Genomic DNA, 23,888 nt, shown 5'->3' on the forward strand with positions numbered 1-23,888 from the left:
ATGTCTTAGTATATTTATTAATAAACGAAAAAAGATATTAGTTTTACTCTACGTAAAACTAGGCGAATAATTTCGAATTTACGTAAATACCTAATCAGTATTGTTAAAATTTCATTTAATTTATACTTACATAGTAAACTTAGTGAAATAACAAACTTAGTTGCAGTAAAATAATTAACATTAAGCCCGAGGAATTAAAAAGATAAGAGATATATGTCAAACCGCATGTAATCCTAACTTATTATCCTGTGAATAAACATAGACAATAAGCTCTTTTTCCTAAATTATAGTACATAATAGATTTTTATACAGACTAAATCGGTTCACCTAAGAGTGAAAATTGTAATATAGACGAAGATGTCTTGAATTTGTTGGGGGAGTGTGTTCGGAATAGAGCAATAAGGGACCAATAAATATGTAAATTTAAAATAAATCTTCATGATGTGGGGATTTGGCAAAGTATCTATCTCCGACGGCACCTTATTCAGAGGTAGCCAGAATGCTATTAGATTTTAAGTTAAGATTTTAGTAGTGGGAACTACTGATGGTGAAGTATTAATTTTGGTAAAGGGAACGATGGGACTGACATTCTTAATGTTAAGAAAAGTCCTGAATTAATAAAGAATAAAAAAAAAAATCAGACTAAAGGGCTAAAATAGAACCCACCTTACCAACCTTTGTACTTTGATTAATTATAGGGAAAAAAGTGAAGCATTGGGCGTAAATTGATCGCGCTGGTAGTTCATAAACATAAATGATTTTACCCATTTATTAACGGAAAGTGAAATATTTCTGTTTTTATTTTAAGTACAGTGCAAGTCATTGTTTATCCAACATCCACACTAAAATATGCCTGCATTACGTTCTATTTACACCGGAGTTTGAAGAGTATGGGTAGCGATTAAATTTATGTTATTGACTTAATATTATCTATGGATTGTGTACTCGAATAAGGTTAATAATCTGTGTAATTAGATTTAGCGTTACCAACGCCATCTAGTGTAACAGGTCTGTAGTAATCCTTCATTTCACCCCAACCGCGCGGCGCAACGTTGAAATTCGGACCACAGACTATAGATAGACGCGGGCTTTTTGGCGAAGCATAGACATCGTTTAATTTTGTTGGCGCCAAAGATACAGGTACTTCGACATTTTGAACTTGTCTGGTTGGAGGTGTAACAGGAAATGGTTCCATTTTCGGTATGTTTGAAGTGTGTTTTAGCGCGGACTTTGGGAACGTTTTCTGGTTTCGGAGACTAGATGGCGGGCGGTATGGCGTGTCGTGATTGGCGACTGGAGTGGCGGATGTGCATTGGTTTGATGTGTTGCGACCTGGAAAAAACAATTATATTCGTGTTACAAAAGATTTATGTTCGAGTGGCGGTGATAGCCCGACATAGGTAGGACATCGACTTCACTTTCGGGGGAGGCAAGTTAGAATTAATTCTAATTTTGCGTAACTTAGAAAAGTTAGAGTTGCGTGCAGGGATTTCGTTTTAGGCAATTCAAATATCACTTGATTCAACGGTAAAGGAAAAGATTGTGAGAAAAACCTGCATAACTGAGAGTTCTCCATAATGGTCTAAAATTTGTGTTATGGGTACTAAGATGGCTGCTGTTCGCGGAGTATAGCAAATTAAGCTTAATTTTCATAATATATATGTGTATTAATAAACGGGGGTAAACTTCTCCTATTTCATGTTCCAGTGATTTAGCAGGTGGGCACGTTAATTATATACCTTGTCAGGGGATATAATCGGGGGATATAATTTTTATCTCCCGCCCGTGCTAGCCCTGCGGTAGGTACAAACGACACGTCACCTAGAGTTTTTGTTTTGATTCGAAATTTTTGGCAGGGCTCGGTGTAATGATTGCGAGACGTTTTGGCGCTAGAAATAATATAAAAAGTAGTGAAAATCATGTTTGTTTTTCTTGCAGCTAATGTGCACAGAATGTAGCTTTTGCTATTATTGTGTCTTTTTTTACAAAGTTACAAGAATATTTTGTTTTAATTATGTTTTCGGGAAGTTTTGATGACCTTCCTGGCGCAACGGCGTGTGCTGTGAATGTGAGCAGGAGCTCCCGGATTCGATTCCCGGCAGGAGCAACTTGGGAATTTATAATTTCTGATTTTTCTCTTCTCTGGTCTGGTGGAAGGCTTTGGCTTTGGCCGTGGCTAGTTACCCTACCCTACCCTACCGACAAAGACGTGCCGCTAAACGATTTAGTGTTCCGATGCGATGCTGCGTAGAAACCGATTAGGGGTATTTAGCCCGCTACCGTCATAGACTGCATCATCACTTACCATCAGGTGAGATTGCAGTCAAGGACTAACTTGTAGCGGAATTTAAAAAAAAAGTTTTTACCAAAGTTTTAGCTAAATTTGCTATCAACTGAGATACAGAATCGGCCTGCAGATTTACACTTTCCATCAGGCGAGATTGGTGTGAAGCGCGACACTATTTCTCATTAAGGAAAAATAGTAAAAAGGTTAAAAGGGTTAAAGGGCTTCTTTTTTCTTTTCTCAGATTTTGTTATTTTAAATGTATAACTTTGCCTGAAATAAAGAGATTATTATTATTATAAAAAGGGTAATCTTACCTCGTCCTTCGTGCACCCATTTGACTGAACGCTTCTTCCTATTGACGTACATGCTTTGCCCCTTGCTCATGTGGTTGCTGGAGTCTGATAGTGACTTGGAGATGGATCTCGCCAAGTCCATCTGCTCCCGAACCGTGGGGTGGACGCCGGGGACGTAGAACGCTGATGACGCGAACGTTTTTTCTGAAAAAACACGAATTTGATGATTAGTTCAACATCAATAGCTTTCTGCTTTCACTCTTTAGCCTTATAATAGAGCTTGCGATTTGATCATTACAAATAATTTCGTTAACCGCTTTTAGATCCACAAGATCCCCAAGTTTTTTGAGAAGACAAAAAATACAATATGTTGGTATATTTTTATAAATCTTTATTAAAAAAGGTATATTTTTTTATCTCTAAGAGATATATATATAAAGAACAATTTCGCCGAGCCATACACACCTATCTGTTATAAATAATTGTGGCTTCGGAATAATGTAAATTGATAAAATAAGAGTAATTTTAATAATTAATGGGCTTTTTTTTAAGAAAACCTTATATTATTCCCTCCCTTTTTGCCATCATCATCATATCAATCCATGGACGGCACACTTCAAGACACGAGTCTCCTTCCACAATTAAAAGGGCTTAGGTCTTAGTCCACCAAGCTGGCCCAGTGTGGATTGGTGGACTTCAAACACCTTTTGAGAACATTATCGAGAACTTTCAGACATGCAGGTTACCTCAAGATGTTTTCCTTCACCCTTGAAGTATGTGATATTTTAATTGCTTAACGCACATAACTTAGAAAATAGAATATACTACGACAATACACACATCGCCATCTAGCCCCAAAGTAAGCGTAGCTTGTGTTATGGGTACATAGCTGATGAATATTTTTTTATGAATATAATACACATAAATACTTAGAATATACAGATAAACACCCAGACACTGAAAAACATTCATGTTCATCACACTTACATTTTCCAGTTGTGGGAATCGAACCCCCGACCTTGGACTCAGAGAGCAGGGTCGCTGCCCACTGCGCCACTCGGCCGTCAAAAGTTAGAAGCACGTGCTGGAATTAGAACTCAGCTCCCCTTTCCGTTTTATAGCTAGTTATTCGGTGCGATGGCGACGTTGCGGAAGGGAAGTTTACGTCTATGAGCAACTTGCAAGGTACCTTCCCGAGCGGCTCAGATACTTTAAACTAGCATTTAATAAGGGCCCATAGCCCATTTTATTATTCATAAAAATATTCATCAGTCATCTTAGTACCCATAAAACAAGCTACGCTTACTTTGGGGCTAGATGGCGATGTGTGTATTGTCGTAGTATATTTATAAAAAAAAAAAATAGCCTGTTGCATTTTAGTATCAAATACCTATTGCTTTATTGAAAGATGTTATCTAGATTTGGCCTTATTTTACTAATAAGATAAACCCTTAACAAAAATTGTGTGTAACGCTGTTGGATTACTAATAAATAAAAAAATAAATAAATAAATCAAATAATTGACTCCACCCCAGATCATTGGAGACCGTGCGCGAAGGTGAAATAGACACAAGATCGTGAGTATAGATACTTTATTTTTACATCTCTATTTAAATTTGGCGTGGCAGTCCAAGTGTCTCGCCTTGCTCTTCATTATTCAACTTGCTCGGACAACATGTTGTGTCAATACTAATCGCTTCTAGTTATTTTTAACTCTTTACTTTCATTCGGTGCAATTCGACCAGATGGTGGGATTTAACATTTAAGTAATTATAAAATATCAGTATCATTCTTTTTCAGAAGGACAGTTGACCCGGTGACCCGGTGACGCTGTGACCACCTGAGGGGTCACGGCTGAGATGGGCGATCGAGAAAGCTCGCCATGAGAAGAGCCCCAGGGCTCGACGACATCTGGGACAAAAGGTTTTCTCCTTCGTGGACTTGGAACTCGGCTCGGTTCAACGTTGATCGGACTGGATTATCATTAGCGTTTTAACGACCAACTGGTTCGGTTAGGTTGGGATTTGTGAACTTATAGACCCACAGCGCTGCTCCAAAACCGAAAGACGGGCCCCAACGATTGTTATCATATGTTAATGATAATAATCGGAACCAACGTGCTCTACAAGGCACGGGGGTGGGGGGGCTCACCGCCAATTTCCTAACTCTGATTTTGAGCTAATTTTTACAGAAAACCCTAATTTCCTTGGTTCCATTCTCAAGCTGGGAATAGGAACCAGGATATTATAAGGATGGTCGACCTCCCTCACGCAGCGGTGAGCCCTGTGAATTTAATTAGGAGGTCCCAGGTTCGATCCCGGCAGTAGCAGTCTCGGAACTTGTAATTTCTTTTCTGGTCTGGTGAGAGGCTTGGATTCCCGGTAGCACCTCGCAACGCACCTCTAACTTTTCGGAGTTATGTGAGATTTTAATTTAAGTAATAAAATAATCTTGTGAATCTTAAAAGTCAAGCAATAGGCGGGCGGTGCGACGCGGTGGGTCGTAGAATAAAAGTTTAAGTTGGAGCGGGTAATTAATATTTGAATACACGTAATATGTAGAAGGTTGCTGCTCTTACCAAATTTTCTATCTTTTTTGATGATATGCTCTTCAGCATCCGGCGCCGGTGTGAAGATCTTGTTCAGGTCAACCTCTTTGTCATCCACGATGATCGGTTTGTTTTCCAAGTCTTCCTGCAAGATGGAACTCGATTAATTCACACAGAACACTTCACCATTAACATCATCCTCTATTAGTGTCCCACTTCTAGGTACAGACACATTTACCCACTATGCTGATCTAATGCGGGATGGTGGGCTCCAACCATTAGTATCAAATTTTACTTATAATAACTAGGACTGCGTTAACGTGCCTTGAAAAACACCAATTACCACGGGGTTAAGAACTTCTTAACATGAAAACCCAATTAGCAATTTTTACCCTGACCCGCAAATCGTACTCAGGAGCTCGTGTTACGTAGTCAAATATGTTCACCCCGAGCCTAGCGAGGCAGTTAATAATTTTTAAAAATCAACACCGTTAAAACCAAAGGGAACAATAAAAAGGCAAAAATATGTACATGAATTCAAAGACGAAGGCAACATTGTTACATTACTCTTAAATATTTCGTCTACTTTTTCCCTAAGTCTATGGTTGTACATAAATAGACCATAGACATATTTGCCAGACGGCTGCCAGCTTATACGTTGACAGGTCGCGTCGCTCGGGTGTATTGTGCATAAAACTTCGATAAGCAAATTTATGTAATTTATAATGCTAATGATACGCTTAAGTATCTGAAAAAAGTACTAGGAGCATATAAAATAACAGCAAGTAGTTCATAAAAGACATGTCTGGCGTGGTTGTCTATATGCCTACCATTACAGACAGTGGCTTACGCTCAATACATTCAATTAAATAAAAGTTAAAACTCAAACCCGATAAGGGGGTCATTTACTTTTAAAAGAAAACTAAAAAGCTAGAAGCTTAGAAAAGAGTACTTTTAAAAAGTATAAGCAACTAAAATTAAAATTTTATCAACAAAGATTTTACATTTAAAAAAAAGGGGTAGTCGGTGGCCTCCCATTCCATTCATCTTATTCTACGGGGGTTAACACATTCTCTATAAAATTGTCAGAAGTTACCGTTATTTTTGAATTATGAATTTTGAACCAATAAAATCATCGTCATCATCTCAACCGATGGACGTCCACTGCTGGACATAGGGAGCTTGTATTCCAAATTCTATTGATTTGTGCTGCTTGGGTCTAGCGGCTCTCTCAGACAAGCTTGATGTCGTCTGTTTACCTCTTTCGGGGTCGACCAACACTGCGCTTACTCGTAATGAGAAGATGAGCAATATCGCGGAATATCCGCATTAAGCGCCACTGGACCTAAATTAATTAAACTAAATTCTATAAATAAATGTACATAATATATACACACAATTATGCGGCCCATATTCACTACCTTTAAAAGCATTCGAAACTAACTTTCCAGTAAAGCAATTTACAGTTTGTAAATTTCGAAAAAATAAGCCAAACAAGATTTTAAAACAAATCACCTTTTTTACAAAGATTACCAAACAAACAAAAATGTTAGAATAATAAATCCAATTCAAAGCTGCGATATTGTTAATAACAAAATATCATTTCATAATATTCGTATAAAATTTAAAAAAAAAAATTATTTGAAACCCTGATGTATTTTTTTTCGTTGCCCTGAAAATATTTTACAAACTGTGACAAGTATTTACAAATTGATGATAATGGGTCCACGGAAATGCAAAATTATGGACAGTCTTACAAGAATGTACTCCGGTGGGGGCAGTTCGATTCCGGACAAATCAGCATCGTTCTGTATTATCGATAAAATATGTTAAAATTATGTACATCACTTATTTTCAATTTTGGAGAAAAAAATAACAGCATTCTAATAGAAAGAAAATGTAGATAGTATAAACTTTTTGCACACATTTACATAAAGCATCTATTTTAATACTAAATATAACAAAATGTAAAGTAATGAATACCTATTTGTTATGTTTTGGTTCATTATTCAAATGTCATTGGCATATTATCGGTTCCTAGGTCAGAAGACGTTGTACGCACTTTTTGCTCAAATTTCACAACGAAGTTTATTATAAAGTTTCAAGCAATGTAGATACTTATTTCAATGTAATTAACATACAAATTAGATTAGAATCACTTTGTAGCGCATTTTATAGCAGTATTGGCACATTTCCAACAGCTGCTATGCTAATTTATTATCAAAAAACTAAAACATATTTCGTTTAAACTTTAAAATTGAGGTCGCAGCTTATATTTTTTGTTAGTTCTTTGATTATTGAATTTGATGTCCGTACTATGACAGTATTAAGAGTTTTATTTTAACTAGAAAGAGTTCCAATAAATCATAAATAATAATAATAAGAAACTTAAATCGTGTTCAAATTAACTTTTACAACAAAGTTCAGAAAATAGGAAGAACCCTCGTAGCTCTAGTTATTTTATATTTATATTAATTTACTCTATTAATTATTTATTGTCAATTGTGTTAGTTTTTGTAGTAATGCTTTATTGTTTATGTATTTTATTGGCATTGACAGTATGCCCTAAACAGTGTCAGCTTCGCCTCTTCACTACACTTTGCAAAACGGCGTGCGAGCATGACCGTTAAGGCCGCATAATTTTATTATTCATCATCATCACCATATCAACCTATTACCGGCCCATTACAGAGCACGGACCTCCTCCCACAATGAGAAGGGTTCAGGCCAGGGTTGGTGCATGAAGCTTAACATTTATGTCTCAGTTTAATGCACACAAGATGGCACGGCGGACGTGTTCCATGCCCTGCGAACTATTACATTTTTTAACTGTGTATTTGTATCTTTACATTTTGGTATTTATGTATATCTATCAACACTTTTGGCACTATCCCGTTCTCTTGTTTTAAGTCCTATCTACAAAGGTTGCCTGTAAGAGATTGCTTGCAGCAATAAGGCTGCCTTTGCATGTCTACATTGTGTACTGTATACTCCTTACTGTTTCTTTTCCTGTATGTTATACGTGCAATAAAGTGTTTCTTCTTCTTCTTCTACTTTTTTCTTAGACGATGGTTTTTCATTTATCATCAGATTTTGGTCTGGGAGGCTTTGGCCGTGGCTAGTTACCACCCTACCGACAAAGACGTGCCGCTAAGCGATTTAGTGTTCCGGGGCGATGTCGCGTAGAAACCTATTAGCGGTATGACTACAATACTTGCTAACAGGTTAGCCCGCTACCATCTTAGACTGAATCATCACTTATCACCAGGCGAGATTGCAGTCACGGGCTAACTTGTAGTGGATTGAAAAAAAAACTGGGTCATCTGCTTCGATCGCCAATTATAACTATAAAAAACATATGCCCATCAAAATTTCAACGCGAACGAAATCCTCTAACTAGTATAATATAGACGCACGTACAATATGTACATCAATCAATGTTACCTCTAATTACACGGTAATGCGACTTGCCAATTGCGAGCCACTCGAGCCTATAGGATCGCTAATTATTTATCAGATAAATGTGTCAGCGCCCAAATTTGACGTCATTCGGGAAACTTGTAAATGTAGTAGCGATGTAGGGCGCGAGTCCAACACTTTAAACGAAACTTTACGAGGAAACATTAAAAAAAAAATATTTAAAGAAGGCCTATACTTTAGCCAAACTGAATGTGAAATTTATTGAACAAACCGAAAACTGTATGTATAGGGTTGTCCCACTTTTAATAATCAAGAATTGTAATCTTATCACCATTTCCAATCCAAACATTAAAAAATTATTACCATTTCGTAACCTACGCATATCGAAGATTCTGAGGGTAGATTTTTAATAAAATATATATAAACCTAATGATATCATTACTAATCAAATAGATTAGATCAATGTCATTTATCTGTAAATGAATATGTAAAATGATCCTTTAAGAGAAATAAATGATTCTATAACCTGAATTTTTTTAAACACCTTTTTCTGAAAAATAACTTAACCGACCAGTTAAATGTGTAAAAACACATTTAATACAGCGAGGTTACTATACATTTGATGGATTTCGTAATGAAAAGGTGGATTGGAAGCAGCCAGCTTCGCTGTCATGTGCCGCAAGATAGAAAAATGATTGTAAATATTGATGATGCAAAAAAAAACAACCAAGTACTGAGTTCCTTGCCGGATCTTTTCTGCAAAATAAAGAATTTTAAATATGAATTTGAATTTAGAATCTACTTCCGAACCGGTTGTAGAGTCAGAAACTCAGTAGTTCGCTCTTTTCCAACATCAACATTTACAATCATTTTTCTATCTTTCGGGAGGTGAGAGCGAGGCTGGCTGCTTCCAATCTACCTTGTCATTGAGGAATTCATCAAATGTATAGTAACCTCGCTGTACTAGATGCGTTTTTACACATTTTTTAAATGTTATGCATTGGTAGGTCAAGAATTTCCTTAAGAAGAAGGAATATATCCTTGTTGTAAAAGCTTATACTCAACCCCACAAAGGAGTTCTGCACCTTTCGCAGACGATATGCAGATATCACTAATTCATGTCCGTTTCTGGTAAGTCGATTGTTAATTTCAGCTTTTTGTTTATAAAGTCTTACAAAAACTATATTATTATAAATATATTGCGAAGCTACTGTAAGAATACCTACTTGTTTAAATTTTTCACGAAGCGATTCGCGTGATCCTAGTTTATATATTGTCTGAATGGCTCTTTTCTGTAGTATAAATATACTTTCAATATCTGCAGCTTTTCCCCACAGCAATATCCCATAGGACATAATACTGTGAAAGTATGCGAAATAAACAAGCCTAGCTGTTTCAACATCGGTAAGCTGTCTAATTTTGCTGATTGCATATGCAGCTGAGCTGAGTTTACTCGCTAGGCTTTCTATATGGGTACCCCACTGTAGCTTACAATCTAAGGTCACTCCTAGAAAAATGGTGAAGTTTTCTATTTTAAGTGTTTCTCCATTTATTATGATGTTTTTATCAATTTTTTTTACGTTAGGCAAAACAAATTAAAAGTAAGTTATTAACAGTAAACCAGTCTGACACATGTGACAAAGCACTGTTTACGTCGTCAATATTATCTTTGTTTCTATCGGTCTTAAAAATGAGAGATGTATCATCTGCAAACAGTACAATGTCACAAGTGCTTATACAATAGGCCTACTTGAAATAAATGGATTTTGAATTTTTTGAAAGGACTGTTTTTTTTTTCATAAATGATGGATAGACATAGATAAAGAAAGATATCATTTTAATGTTCAAAATGTAAGTGCACTCGTCATATTGAGCTTGGCCCCCATTTTGTAAGTCAGCTGTAGCTTTTAATCCAACATTAAACATACCCACCCACTCGAGAACTTATTTTTACGAAAAAATGCGAACGTGCCTGTTGCCGGGTCAACGACCGGGAATGAGTTTAAACATCATTTGATATTTATTTATTAATTTATTGGGACTTTCAGCAATTAATTATACATAAAAAAATATGATTCCTTATCCCTACTGATATTATAAATGTCAATGTAAGTTTGTTTGTTACGCTTTCATGCAAAAACTTCTTAACCGATCCTCATGAAACTTTGTACACATATTTTTGGAAGTGCTAGAAGTAATATAGGATACTGTTTATCCCGACATTAAACTCGGTTCCTTTGGGAGAGGCGATGAGTGTTTGAAGATTTTACACCATAACTCCGAAAAATTATAACCGATTTAAATAATTATTTTTGTACTATAGAGGTATATTATGTGTTTAATTTTGCCCAAACTGTGGTTGGAGGTAGAGAACAGAACTCTTGAACGGACAGCAGCAAACCCCTCATTTAAGGCTTAGCGATACTGAATACTTTAAATTTTTTTTAGATCCACAACTAAATTGCCACATCAAAAAACAAAATCAAACGCAGACGATGTCGCGGGCAACAGCTAGTATGATATAATATAATAAAATATATACATTTGTACGAGGTATGCAAAACCATTTAAAGGTATACACTACATGCTGATTTCGCTTATGGACTAATACTTATGGTATGTTACAATCAATAAATTGCATGACAGCTTGATAATCTCGGGTCGCATTAGATTGTAGTAGTGCACATTGGACAGCTGCCCGTTCCCCTTTATATTAAAGTCAAAGTCAAAGTCAAGTATTTCTTTATCCAAATAGGCACATAGATGGCACTTTTGATGCGTACATTACATTCGTCATCTTAAAGGTACGAGAGTTCCAAACGCGCCCTGGTCTAAGAAGAAGCCCACAATAATTTTTCAATTAGCCGGTTGTTTTTTTTGTTATCACCATCTCACATTATCATTTTAAACTAATATAGAAGCAACCTGGTTAGAGCGATAATTTACACCCAAGCATTGTTATCGTTGACGTAGTCCTTAATACGATATGACTTTTCTAGAAATTTACGTTTAATACAAACTTTGAACTTTTTAAGAGACATCTCCAAGATATCAACTGGTAGTTTATTGTAAAATTATATCCACTTTCCTTATCGGTGTGTGTGTGCAGTGTGTGTGTGTGCGGCATCGAAGCTACCGAACGGATGAACCAATTTCCATTTCGTTTATTTTTTTTGAAAGGTGAATTAGTCGGGTCTTAGTTAAGTATTAACATTTACTCAGACGTGCCGCTTTAATAATTCTAACTTAGACAGGATAGGGTAATACGGATTAGCGACGGGTTTAAAAATTTTAAATACAGTATGTCCGCATTTTTATCAAATCTGGTTCATTGATCTCCTGCCAAGAATCTTGAATGCTTTCAAGAACTTTTCGGTTTTGTTTAACATAGGAGTCTTCATACGATATTATCTTAACGAGACAAAAACGAGATTTACTCTATAAGTTCCAAAAGTCAACGGATGCACTTTTCGCATTCACAATATTAGTATCTTTGGATTTTTTCCAAGTGTAGGTAAAACCACCTTAATTTGTATTGAGCTCAACGATTTCACGAAAAAATGCAAAATAAAATTGCAACTTCGCTCAGTGTTTGGGCTACGGCCTTCATTCCGTGGTGACCGAGTTCTATCCCCGGCACGTACCTCTAAGTTTTCGGAGTTATGTGCGCAATTAAAATATAACTTGCTTTAACGGTGAAGGAAAACATCATGAAGAAACCATGCCTGAGAGGTCCCATAGTGTTCTCAAAGTCTACCACTGGTGCCAGCGTGGTGGACTTTGGCCTAAACCCTTCTAAGAGAGAGGAGACACGTGCCCAATGATGATGATCGGACATATTTATTTATTTATTTATTAATGAATATCCTTAGTATACTTACAGCTAGCCAAAACGTATACTAAGTCAGTTACAGATGTAAATTACAAAAATATTAGTTCATTTGTCTGAATATAATTTAGGAACTTAGCTAAACTTATATTAAATATATCAATTTGTTGGTGCTGAGCAATCATATTATTAAAAAAAAGAGAGCGCGCGAAATGTTGTAGCATTTCGAGCATAGTGCGTACGTAACGAATCGTGTGAAAATAGTGGTAATTTTTCCCTGCAAGTTCGTACCGTTTTACCAGGCACTCGCACAGCTAACGAGCATTTTCTAAGTGTGTCTGGATTGTCAACCTTATTGTTAAGGAGTAAGAAGTAGTGTAAGAGACCTGCTACGCCTTTGTTCCAAAGTATCCAAACCCACCATACCTGTAATCACGCTCTTAAAATTTCAAATCATACTAGACGTCGAAAAGTGATTGACCAAACTATTTTTTACGCATATTTCCTCACACTACAGTTATTTCAGTGATATTTCCTGAGTAGGTAGGAAGTACGATGACTCGACCTCTTTACCTAAGCTTTTGACTTTCCGCCAACTATTGATCTTCGAGAAAGTGGAAGTTTCTTTGACATGTGTCACTATGCCATTGCGCGAGAACAGTGTATTTAGTTTATCTGGGTGAGGAAAAAGTAGAGTTAGTTTTTTTAGGGTTTGGAATTTTAACTTGACTAGTTTGACCACCCAACCGTAAAGATGTGCCGTCAAACTTAGCGTTCCGGTAAGATGACGCGTATTAACTACTTGGGTTGATATACAACGTGTAACCGAATTACGAAATACTGTTAAAGGATGCATAAGTATATTTCATAAGGAGTCAATATTAAAAATATTAAATCAAAAGAATCATATTTATTTTTCCATACAAATTAATTTAAAATATATTAAGTGTTCACTTACGACAACCCTATTGAAGACAAAAGACCTACCTACGCTACACGATGCGTACCTTAATAATAGATTAAATAAATGATAGGAGACACTTGATTTTATTTTTGGATGTGATGTTAGGGCTGTATCTATTTTTTTGAGTAGAAACTATGGCAGTGGTTTACTCAAAAACTATTAGCGTTTCGTTTTCCCAGATAAGTCTCAGAAACAGTAAATAATGTGCCTCTAAAGCCTGTAAAATAATATTTTAGTTTTGATTACACGTTGTATAACCGATATATCTACCATATCTATTGTATTTAAGATACGCCTATATTAATAGGCGATGTCTGTTGCGTGTGCGTCTGTCAGTCAGTCAGTCTGTCATTCAGTCAGTCAGACAGAGATGAGCGGTATTATATATGAGGGGCCCCCTTTCGCGCGGGGCCCGTAGCAATTACTACTCTAGCTACGTGGTTAATCCTGGTTCTGCGCCACATTAATTGATTAACGCTCGGCATAAGACAGACAGACCGGCTCGAAGCAGTTGTCATCAAGCTACCCACATGCAGTAGATGTTAAATACAATAACAACAGTTGTATCATCCCGAACCCGAGCGCGTTCAAGGAACAATCTATTTCGACTAAACTCTGGAGTCGCGCCAGGAACATTAAATGCAGTCGTAATAAGCCTGATGGACACTAAATAATAAATACTACGTTTAATTATAAGTTTATAGCCTTCTGTATATTTTACGTCAATATTCAAATCAAACTTAGATACTCTATTATAATAGGAGTAACATATTAAATCACTGATCATGAGCGTATCAACATCATTTTGAGCTTTTTAAAAAAAAACAAAAATCATTTATTTCATATAGGCCGAGTTTATAAGCACTTTTGAAACATCAATTTCACCTGTTTGTAGTGACTGTACCACCGGTTCGGAAGGCATATTCTACTGAGAAGAGCCGGCAAGAAACTCAGCAGATTGCTCTTTTTCAACATCATTTTACAGTTTTACATTTTACAATATTTAGAATTTTTTATCTTGTGTTAGGAGCCTGCTTCAAAGCAGCCTTGTTAAGAAATTCATCAATCGTATAGTAACTGTGATTTATTAAATGTGTTTTAACAAATTGTTTAAACGTATGCATTAGTAGATCCAAAACTACCCTGGTAATCATTTCATAAAAGTATATACTCAATCCCACCAATGACTTCACTTTGGGAGACAATATGCAGATGTCACTAACCTATGTCCATTTCAAGTAACACGGATGTTTATATCCATTTTTCGTATATAAAGTGCAATATTTTGTCTTTCAAATACCATGTTGTTATAAATTGTGTAGATACAGTACAGTTTGTAACTTTTTGCTATTTCTACAGCGTAATTCTACTAAAAGACTAAATTTCTATGGTCGCTTCAGGAGTTCTTTCTCATATGAAAACAAGGCTTCGGGGAACTAAGAGGGGCCTTCGACCTAAAGCGTCTACTAAAACATTTATTTATTTATTCCCATCTTACATTTTTGTCATTACAGGAAAAAGTTATCCTAATACGACAATGCGGCATGTAAATTTTAATAATATATTTTACTATATTGTATATGATAAAATCCAAATCGCTATATTTGTGAGTAACGACTGATGTCAACCTGGATGCATGCCGAGGGGACAGACGGTGGTTTGTTCATGAGCGAGAAAATAAAATGCCTAGTGGGTTGAGATGTCGGAGGGACCGACACTTTGATACGTAAGTAAATGTTTTATTCAATGTTTAGTTTCGAAGATGATGTTTATATTAATTGGTTATTCCAAAACTTAAGCTACGAGGGTTCCAAACGGGCCCTGGTGTAAGAAACTATCACAAAAGTTAGCCAGATAATGGTATTATTGAATATCATTGAGCGCTTTTTGACCATTTATCAGGTTAATCTTTATAGCTTAGCTAGTATCTTCTTCATTCTTCAATGCTTGTGTATATTTACGTTCACTTTTTCTTTAGTTACTTATCCTTTTGTATTTAAATTTGTTACTTCTTGCGCTATTATAATATTATTTTATCATTCTTGCATTGTTATTAACGCCCATTTTTGAGGCAGACATTTTAAATTGAACTTAACCAAATTAATGCCAATTTATTTTACGATCAGTTGTCCGTCAAACCATATGAACATCATCATATAAGCTAAGATTTCTACAGAATTTATTTCAATTCATACATAAATTATTGCATACAACGAAATATATATTCGTATATTAATGTATTGAATTTCGAATAAATCGATTGCAATATTGAATAAGTGGTTTGTTATTTTTCTAGGAAGGTGGCACTTATAATGATACAGCTGTAAATAGAAATAATAAATACAAAATAGCAACGATTTCAACTTCCATTGCAGCTCCTTGTTACAGCCTCCTTGATTTTGTATGAATATCTACCGATTTGACACCTGCTTTAGCAAACTTAAGTACATTTATTTTATACATATCCTAGCTTATAGTAAATTGCTATATTATTAACTTTGTTAGTTATTTAATATTATATTTGCGATATATGTAAAAATATAAATTAAATAGCTGTATATAAATACGTAAATACCAAATAGCTTAGGTTCCAATGCGCCTCCTTGCGACACTCCGGTTAGAAGCTTAAACGTGGCTTAGATCTAAAAGGAACAGATTCGACTTACCCAACTTACAGGGAAAAGCTTATAGCTGAGGTTGGTCAAGAACTCTTTTTTTTTAGGGTCAAACATGTCGGAGGGTTTGAACCCTCTTTTGGTGATGAGGGCGCTGTTGACGCTGGAGGAGCTTTTGATGTCATCGAAGCTGTCCCTGTGCACCACGCGGTCGTTGATCTTGTGGATGCTGGACCTCTTGTTGGAAGAGAACTGGCTTTCACTTATTGTCATCATTTTGACTGTTCCGTCACTTATCTATTATATAACACTTTTCACTTTTAGATGTAAGTTTGGGATTATTACTGTTCGTATCCTTCGTTTCTACTTTAACTGTAAAGTTGAACGTTAAGGGATTATTGTTTACAATAAGTGCTACCGCGGCAGTTAATATTAAGGCATCAAGATGAGTTATAGTGTAGTTGAGTCAGATTAAAACTTGATGGGTGATCTTGGTCAGTGAGTCAGATGAGTGTATATTTCTATAGGTTCGAATTTGATCTTTACCTTTTCTCCGTGCTTCTGAGAAAAGATTAGGACTTTGATCCCGGTCATTATTACTATTACCTGATAGTAATATTTTACTAGAAGCAGCCGACTTTTAGGCTTCACCCTTCCAATGCTGAGCATGTTCGACAACGGATCACGATTCAGGAGTACCTCAGTAGTAGATTTCCAGGTCAAACCAAGAGTGCATAGATATTGTTTTTTTTTATCTCAGTATCACCTCCAAATGCCCAGGTTTTGGATTTTTCTGTTTCAAAAATCTCAGTATAACCTCCAAGTTGGAAATCATGATTTTATAATTACTACTAACATGATTCTAATCGTTATAGCCCACCAAACCGCATTAGAGCACCGTGGTGTATCTAAGCACTCTATCTACCATTTCAATGACAGAAGAAGTCTATGCTCAGCAGTTTATCATTATACTAAGGCTGACGATGATGATATATCTAAAGTTGTTTTATTAAGCGAAATATGAGAAGGATAGTTTTCAGCTACCGAAATTCTTTACAATTTAGGTGCTTAACACGAAACTTTGAAAATATAGCAGAAAATACGACTTTCGGGTTCTATTCGACTGTATACCGCGGGAAACGGAAAACAGAAATTTTGCGGGGACATAGTCACGAGTAACTGCGAGTATATTTAAATATTGACGTCACTAACTCTAGTGACGAGAGTCGAGACATGACTAATGTATTGTATTTTTGCGCCAAAACCACGAGTTTTATATTATAAAGCTTATTATCAACACACAAAAGTTTAAATTTGTTCTTCAGATGTTTTAACGAGAAAAAGAACTGACATCAAATGCAGATTTCTGTAAATCGGGTATTTAGATGCGAAAACGTTGTTCTACCCCAAATTCCTATTGTTGATGCAAAGTATTATAATCTCTTCTGTTGAGATGATAAGATTGGGATTGCTCTGCAGTTTTTCAGCTGAAAATAACTCGACGGTTGCCGGGCGAAGATCGAAATGTTTACGTGAAGCGATGGTCAGTTCAGATACAGCCGTTTAATGTATCTATAAACAAATAAAATTGTAGTGTCCGACCATAATTTCGAAATAATTCCCTAAAGTAGCACAACCCTACTACATATTGTGATAGTTGTGTTTTTGTTCGGAGTAGTATTTGGAACTGATTTTATCACGACTTTCATACGCACATAGAGCCCGTCTATTTCAAAAATCTACTTATACCTTTTTGACAATATTTTCATAAACAAGTAGAGCCACCTCAAAGGAAACTATTTATTCCAGAAATCGACTTAAGATATCGACTTTTTTAAGATAGAAAGAGTATTCAACTATGGAAAGATTCCTTTTAGTTTAGAATGGGTTTCATTAGTAGGCATCAGTTAGGAAATAATTTCATGAGTGACCACCCATAAAAGCCGAAAGAAGCCGAAAGACGGTAGAAAAATGGTAGGAAAGCCTTTTTTCGGATAATTTTGTGAGGATTTCATAAAAAACTACTATACTTTAATCAGAATGTAGATTCCAGCTTTATAGATCACTTAATTGGATCCATGTAGAACAGATTGTGGTGACATACACTTAGATGATTTTAAGATATGAAATGTTGATGGAGTGTTAACGGAACAATTTGCAGCGGCCTCGACATTATTTCTGTGTAGGGATGTGCAACAGTTTATTTAGCCAGATCGCTTGCCTTTTACCTATTAAGTGTATGTACTATTTATTCTAATGATACAGAGGTAACGTCAATTTTATGTCTAAACTAAAAGTCATATAGAAAGACAAAAAAAATTATCTATTTGAGAATGAATAAGCGCATTGTTAGGCTTAAAATATGGAGTAGGTAATGAGATGACTAATTAATTACAGTTAACAATACCTACTTGCATAATGAGTGGGTTCATTGAAGAATTGAAAACAGATAATATACGGTCAGTAGGAACAGCTGGTATGAATAATGCTATTGTTTTTTTTTTAACCAGAAAAGCTAAAGACAGCCTACAATAGATGCTTTCTAGGTCAGTAAACCTGTTAAAAATACTTATATTTTACGGCAGTAAAATATAAGTATGTATTTATCATCAAAAAAAAAATATCACTATCATCCAACTTCCTATACCTAAAAAAGGATAAAAATAAATATACCTATTTAACGACAGTAAATCCTTTTTATCCTTTTGAGGATACTAGGTATAAGAAGGTGGATGATAATGATATTTTTTTTTACTTTCAAACAAAAATACAGGTCATATATTAGGTCATACGAAAAACCAGGGGAAAATATAATCAATTGGACTGGAACCGGGGTGTTTTAGTTTCGGGACAAGTTTACCACCTGAGCTATTATAACCTTGTGCGAAATTTACCTTTGTTTGTATTCAAGCCAAGGAAAAATAGATAATATAAAACCACTGAGCTGTCTGTCATGTCTTTTTGTCAGTACAAAAATAATAAATAAAATAAAAAGTGTACGGTTGGGGGACCCCCGTCAGACGGAAGTTAGTACATATACGCTATTGTGATCATCAGGAATATAACGGATGACAGTGACGATAATATTATGCCGAAACGAATTATGCCGAAAGGAAACGAACGATTCGAATAGACAGCATAACGATTTTTCCTTACGTGGTTACTTCTATTAGTTACCGCAAGTAGCAAAAGCAAACAAACTATCATCAACGTCAGAGGTTTTTATAGGGTGTATGCTTCGATTTGATAGAAATTTCAATAATAAAAATGGACTTTAGATTTCGTTTTAAACTTGAGACTGCAAAATATCATCAACATAAAACATAAAGCTGCTGGATTAAAGGCCTCTCCCAACGGAAGTGTTTGCCCAAAATCACCACACTGATCAGACGGGGGGTGACAATTGTATTCTCATCTGCTGTCACCGCAGTAAAGCGATGTTAATTGTTTTAATGCTCCAAAAAGGTATTTTATAGTGTGTACGATTAGGGCATGTAGAAATACTCCGAGAATACCTCTATGGCTCTATGGCTCTATCTATCTCTCACCGCGTGACACCGCGCTTCTTTATAAGGCTATTAGTTAGTGACCATATTTGAGTGAACCATATGTCAACACTGCTACTCGCATTGTTCAATGAAGGCCGATTGGCGCAGTGGGCAGCGACCCTGCTCTCTGAGTCCAAGGCCGTGGGTTCGATTCCCACAACTGGAAAATGTTTGTTTGATGAACATGAATGTTTTTCAGTGCCTTGGTGTTTATATGTATTTCATTAATATTTATGTATAATATTCTTTAAAAATATTTATCAGTCATCTTAGTACCCATAACACATTACTCAGGGCTAGATGGCGAAGTGTGTATAATGAATTTCGTGCTTTTTCTTAAGGTACCGAGAGATACTGAACGAAAATATATCTTCGAAATGGGGTCCCCATTTAAGGTAGATACGGCGGTTCACCTTTGCTTTAAGTAAGAACTACACTCCAATTTTCCTTACTTAGTTATTACGTGAGCAATATTTTAATTAATTTTAGTGCGAGGTTTTTAAATAAGTTAAATAAAAACAAATGAAAATATATCTTCTCTATGTATGTATGCTTTTATTATTTTTTATGCACTAAAAATTTATAAGAATAATGTTAACATCGTAAGACAAGTAAAGAGAGTAATCTTTCTAAAGAGTTTGGAAAATTAATACCTTTAGGTTAAAATATGAACACTATAAATATTTTGCTATTTGTAAAAGATGTACCTATAGGTGTGGTCTTTAAACTCTGTATTTGCAATTAGTTCAATATTATCGAATAATTCATATAAACAACACAGATAATTTATGGTGACAAAGACCAGAAGACAAAAAAAAACATAAAGGATGAATAGGAATTCAATAGATACAAAATGAACAGTTAATAATACCTAATCAAGAAAAGTGGACGAAAAATCATGGACCAAATAACTAATTTGCTACTACTAAACTTACTAGTTCCAATTATTAGCTTATTAAAATAAATATATAATATTAAAAAGCTACGTATTAAGTTCTATACAAAATGAGCACTATAAACAACCTAATTTCAATAAACCGTCAAAATATTTTGTATTCATTACATGTTAAGAACCTTGATAATAAAAAAAAAATGCGTCATAGATTTACAAACAATCATAAATTAATTTTCGCCGCGGCACGTGCGTATAACCTAATAATATTTCCTGAACCGTAAATAATATAACCTCTAAATAAGCACAAAACAACACTCAACACAACACCGACGGCAACTTGTGTTGATGTCGCGGGGTTCCGACCACTGACTAACTGCGTGCCGTCCGAAACACGACGTTGCATAACGCATAGAAAAGCTCCGTTTTGCGAGTGTGACCATGATTTTGAGAGTTTTCCCTTTTTTTATTAGCTCAATCAAAATCTTCATCGTTCACACTTACAAATTTATTTTAACGCACCCTTTTCACACGTATGTACACATACCAACACATTATCAGATAACATATAAAAAAAAAAATAATAAAAATAGTTTATTCACAAGAATACATATAGTTTTTATAATTTAAAGTAATTATTATAATATTTATACAAACAAATGCGTACCTCACAAATTATATTGGTGTGTATGTAATAAATATATGTAATGGTGCAATTTAAAATCTACTGTCCCTGATTCAGGTACAAACCTGTATTACAGGCGACAGTGCTCTCCTTAAATTGTTGTCTCCGATGATTGACATATATTTTTTTAGCTCCCACTAATTGCTCTTTTATAAAACTGAGAAAGGCTGACTATTGAAACAGTCTATAGGTTCATATTAAGTACTTATGTACTTATTCAATGAAAACTAGGCAGGTGTTTTATCTACCTTACACCAGAATACATAATAAGTAATGCTACGTGGTGGTAGTAATTACGTGGACGGGCTCTATTACAAATTGATCTACTACTACTAAAGCTTGCTATATCACTAGAATAGAATACATTAGAATAAAATTTTATTGTTATAGAACTGTGTAAATTTTTTTTTGGTGTTGTAAATGGGAATAGTGCTGTTGGCACTATCTGGCGTGTAATTTTCTTATATCCATATTAAGAGTTTTTAATTTTGATTCGAAGGTACATTTATGTGGTAGTGATAACGGCACCATACCATGCAGTTATCGCCATCATCTGGTCACCATTTACACATTTTTTTACTTTAATAGAGAGGATTAAAGTATTAGCAATAGAGCTTTTGTGCTAGAGCTCGTCCGGACAAGTATTAATAAATAATAAATAAATAAATATACTATGACAATACACACATCGCCATTTAGCCCCAAAGTAAGCGTAGCAGTACCCATAACACATATGGGTAGAGAAGTAAGATGACTGATAAATATTTTTATGAATAATATACATAAATACTTAAAATATTCATAAGTACAATCGCCATGCCTATTTCTGCAACCAAACAGCATTGTTTATCGGTGTTTTTTAAAGGTTAGGTTAGGTTAGGAGGCTTAGTACCTAAACCTCAGGTTGGTGGGCGCAAAGCGTCAAATTGCAAGACGTGTTCCTTGCGTCAAATAATATTATAAAAAAAGACCGGCGATTGATCGGAGACTTTGATCGGAACGCTTTGGCACTCATTTGCACGGGAATTTTCTAAGTTTGCCTAACTAGATCCGAGCCTGTCCTTCTTCATATCCAAGCTCGTGAAGGACACGCCGTAATATCCCCAGCTTTCCATCCGCGTGGTGCGCACAGTTGGCGCGCTCGGTGCCAGCGTCTAAATCTGGCGCGTTCCGCTGTACGCTGTACGCTGTTGTTTCGCCATCACTTCGGCTGACGACTCATATTTTATTTATTTCACGAAAAAAAAAACGACTGGTTACGAAATCTTTATATGCCTGGTGTTAAGATGGTAGCGATGTGTCAGGTGGATACCTTCAGATTCCTCCGAGGGGAAGAACACCGTGGAAACATCGGTTAACCATTAATTCTCTTATGGGATATCGTTAGTCGAAGGCTAATGACTCCACGAGGTTCTACGCGTGTCCCCAGCGGTCGTACAGTGGATGCGACTGAACGGGAGCGGTGGAAGGTCCATCTAAGGCAGGAGACTGGTGGACTAGTGTGGGTTATTCTTTACCAGTCCACTACAGAGCACGGGACTCCTCCAACAACGAGAAGGGGTTAAGGCCGTAGTCCACCACACTGACCCAGTGCGGATTGGTGGACTCCACCTTCAGAACATTATGTCAATCTAACAGGCATGCAGGTTTCCTCACGATGTTTTCGACGAACACGAAAGATTGGTTAGGCCACGTATAGGTAACAAACAAATGGACACATTTTCACATTTATAATTTGTCCATCTCTTTAGTGGAGGGTCATCAATAACCTATATAACAGCCCACTGCTGAACTACAGACCTCTACCAAGAGGGGGGTGGGGGGTTTGGTGTTGCCAATAATCACCACGCTGGGCAGACGGATTGGTTATCGCAGTAGAACCTAGTAGTTGGACAGAGGACACTGCTGCCCGTTTTCCGTTATATTGAATAGAAGCAGGCGTAACTTTGCGGAAATCCATGATATATGTATTGAATGAATGAATGAATATACTTTTATTGCACACCACAAAAAGTACATAGAACAAAAAGAAAAGTATAACAAAACAACGTATACAATTTAACGGTAACATGTATTATGAAACTTAAGCTTAATTTGCTATACTCCGCGAAAAGCAGGATCTGTATGGTGTAATTTATAATTTTTTCAATTCATTGTAAAGTCAACATCGCACTGTTATGTCTTAATAGTTATTCGTTGTAATATCAACATCTGTTCATGATGCTCCGGTTTCGGAGCGAAACGTGCGTAGAGGGTACATTGCAGAAGATCTGTTTGGTGTGGAGTATAAGGATTGAAGTCATTATAAATTACACCATACAGATTCTCCTGCTTTTCGCGGAGTATAGAAAATAAAGCTTAATTTTGATAATATTCAGTTAAATTCCCTTCGGCGTACCTCGTACGACACACGCGGGAAGAGGGTGGCTGGTGAGAACTGTATAGTGGAGCGGTACGGCATAGTGGAGAGTATAACAGGGTTTTTATTTAACGTAAACAAACGGTTCCCACGGGATTTAGTTAAAACTGTAACAAGAACGAGGGCAATTTGGCTTTAAATTATTATTAATAACTTTTCTGTGTTTATGTGGTGTACAATAAAAGTGTATGCATTCATTCATTCATTCATTCAATGGTATGGATTGTCATCATCATCATCATCCTCAGAGTTTTCAACAAATCGAATGCTGTCAGGTGCATTTCAAAAAAAAAAAAAAATTATCAATCAATGCTTTAAATTGAATTTAATTCAAAAGATGTTTGGGCTTCTATTTTTATTCATCTCACTAGATTTAATTTAAGCGTAT

At 35.8% G+C, this 23,888-nt stretch overlaps 1 protein-coding gene across 11 annotated transcripts; it reads right to left on the reverse strand.

Annotated features, from left to right (window-relative positions):
• Nucleotides 1-39: 39 nt before the first annotated feature.
• On the reverse strand, nucleotides 40-20,765 carry LOC120634505. 11 transcript variants are annotated; one of them, XM_039905166.1, is made up of 7 exons: nucleotides 20,691-20,755; nucleotides 18,368-18,429; nucleotides 16,008-16,328; nucleotides 6,886-6,936; nucleotides 5,159-5,273; nucleotides 2,602-2,784; nucleotides 40-1,332 (listed from the first exon to the last, which is right to left on the reverse strand). In XM_039905166.1, exons 3-7 carry the CDS (start codon nucleotides 16,230-16,232, stop codon nucleotides 956-958), a joined length of 951 nt encoding a protein of 316 aa, XP_039761100.1. In that variant the 5' UTR covers nucleotides 16,233-16,328; nucleotides 18,368-18,429; nucleotides 20,691-20,755; the 3' UTR covers nucleotides 40-955. The 11 variants fall into 11 exon arrangements, with proteins under 11 accessions (XP_039761100.1, XP_039761099.1, XP_039761101.1 ...); XM_039905165.1 differs by lacking the exon at nucleotides 18,368-18,429 and having other exon boundaries at nucleotides 20,691-20,765; XM_039905167.1 differs by lacking the exon at nucleotides 18,368-18,429 and having other exon boundaries at nucleotides 20,720-20,760.
• Nucleotides 20,766-23,888: the final 3,123 nt, after the last annotated feature.

Source organism: Pararge aegeria, chromosome 24 (genome assembly GCF_905163445.1).
Source record: "Pararge aegeria chromosome 24, ilParAegt1.1, whole genome shotgun sequence".
NCBI lineage: Eukaryota > Metazoa > Arthropoda > Insecta > Lepidoptera > Nymphalidae > Pararge > Pararge aegeria.

What these genes read in the sequence shown, in the direction of transcription:
- LOC120634505 (XM_039905165.1), bottom strand. Translation starts at nt 16,232, where the DNA reads ATGATGACAATAAGTGAAAGCCAGTTCTCTTCCAACAAGAGGTCCAGC. An exon ending in AGCTTTTCCCTGTAAGTTGG is followed by an intron (nt 6,937 to 16,007) that starts GTAAGTCGAATC and finishes TCGATAATACAG; the next exon opens with AACGATGCTGATTTGTCCGG. An exon ending in CAAAAAAGATAGAAAATTTG is followed by an intron (nt 2,785 to 5,158) that starts GTAAGAGCAGCA and finishes GTGTTTTTTCAG; the next exon opens with AAAAAACGTTCGCGTCATCA.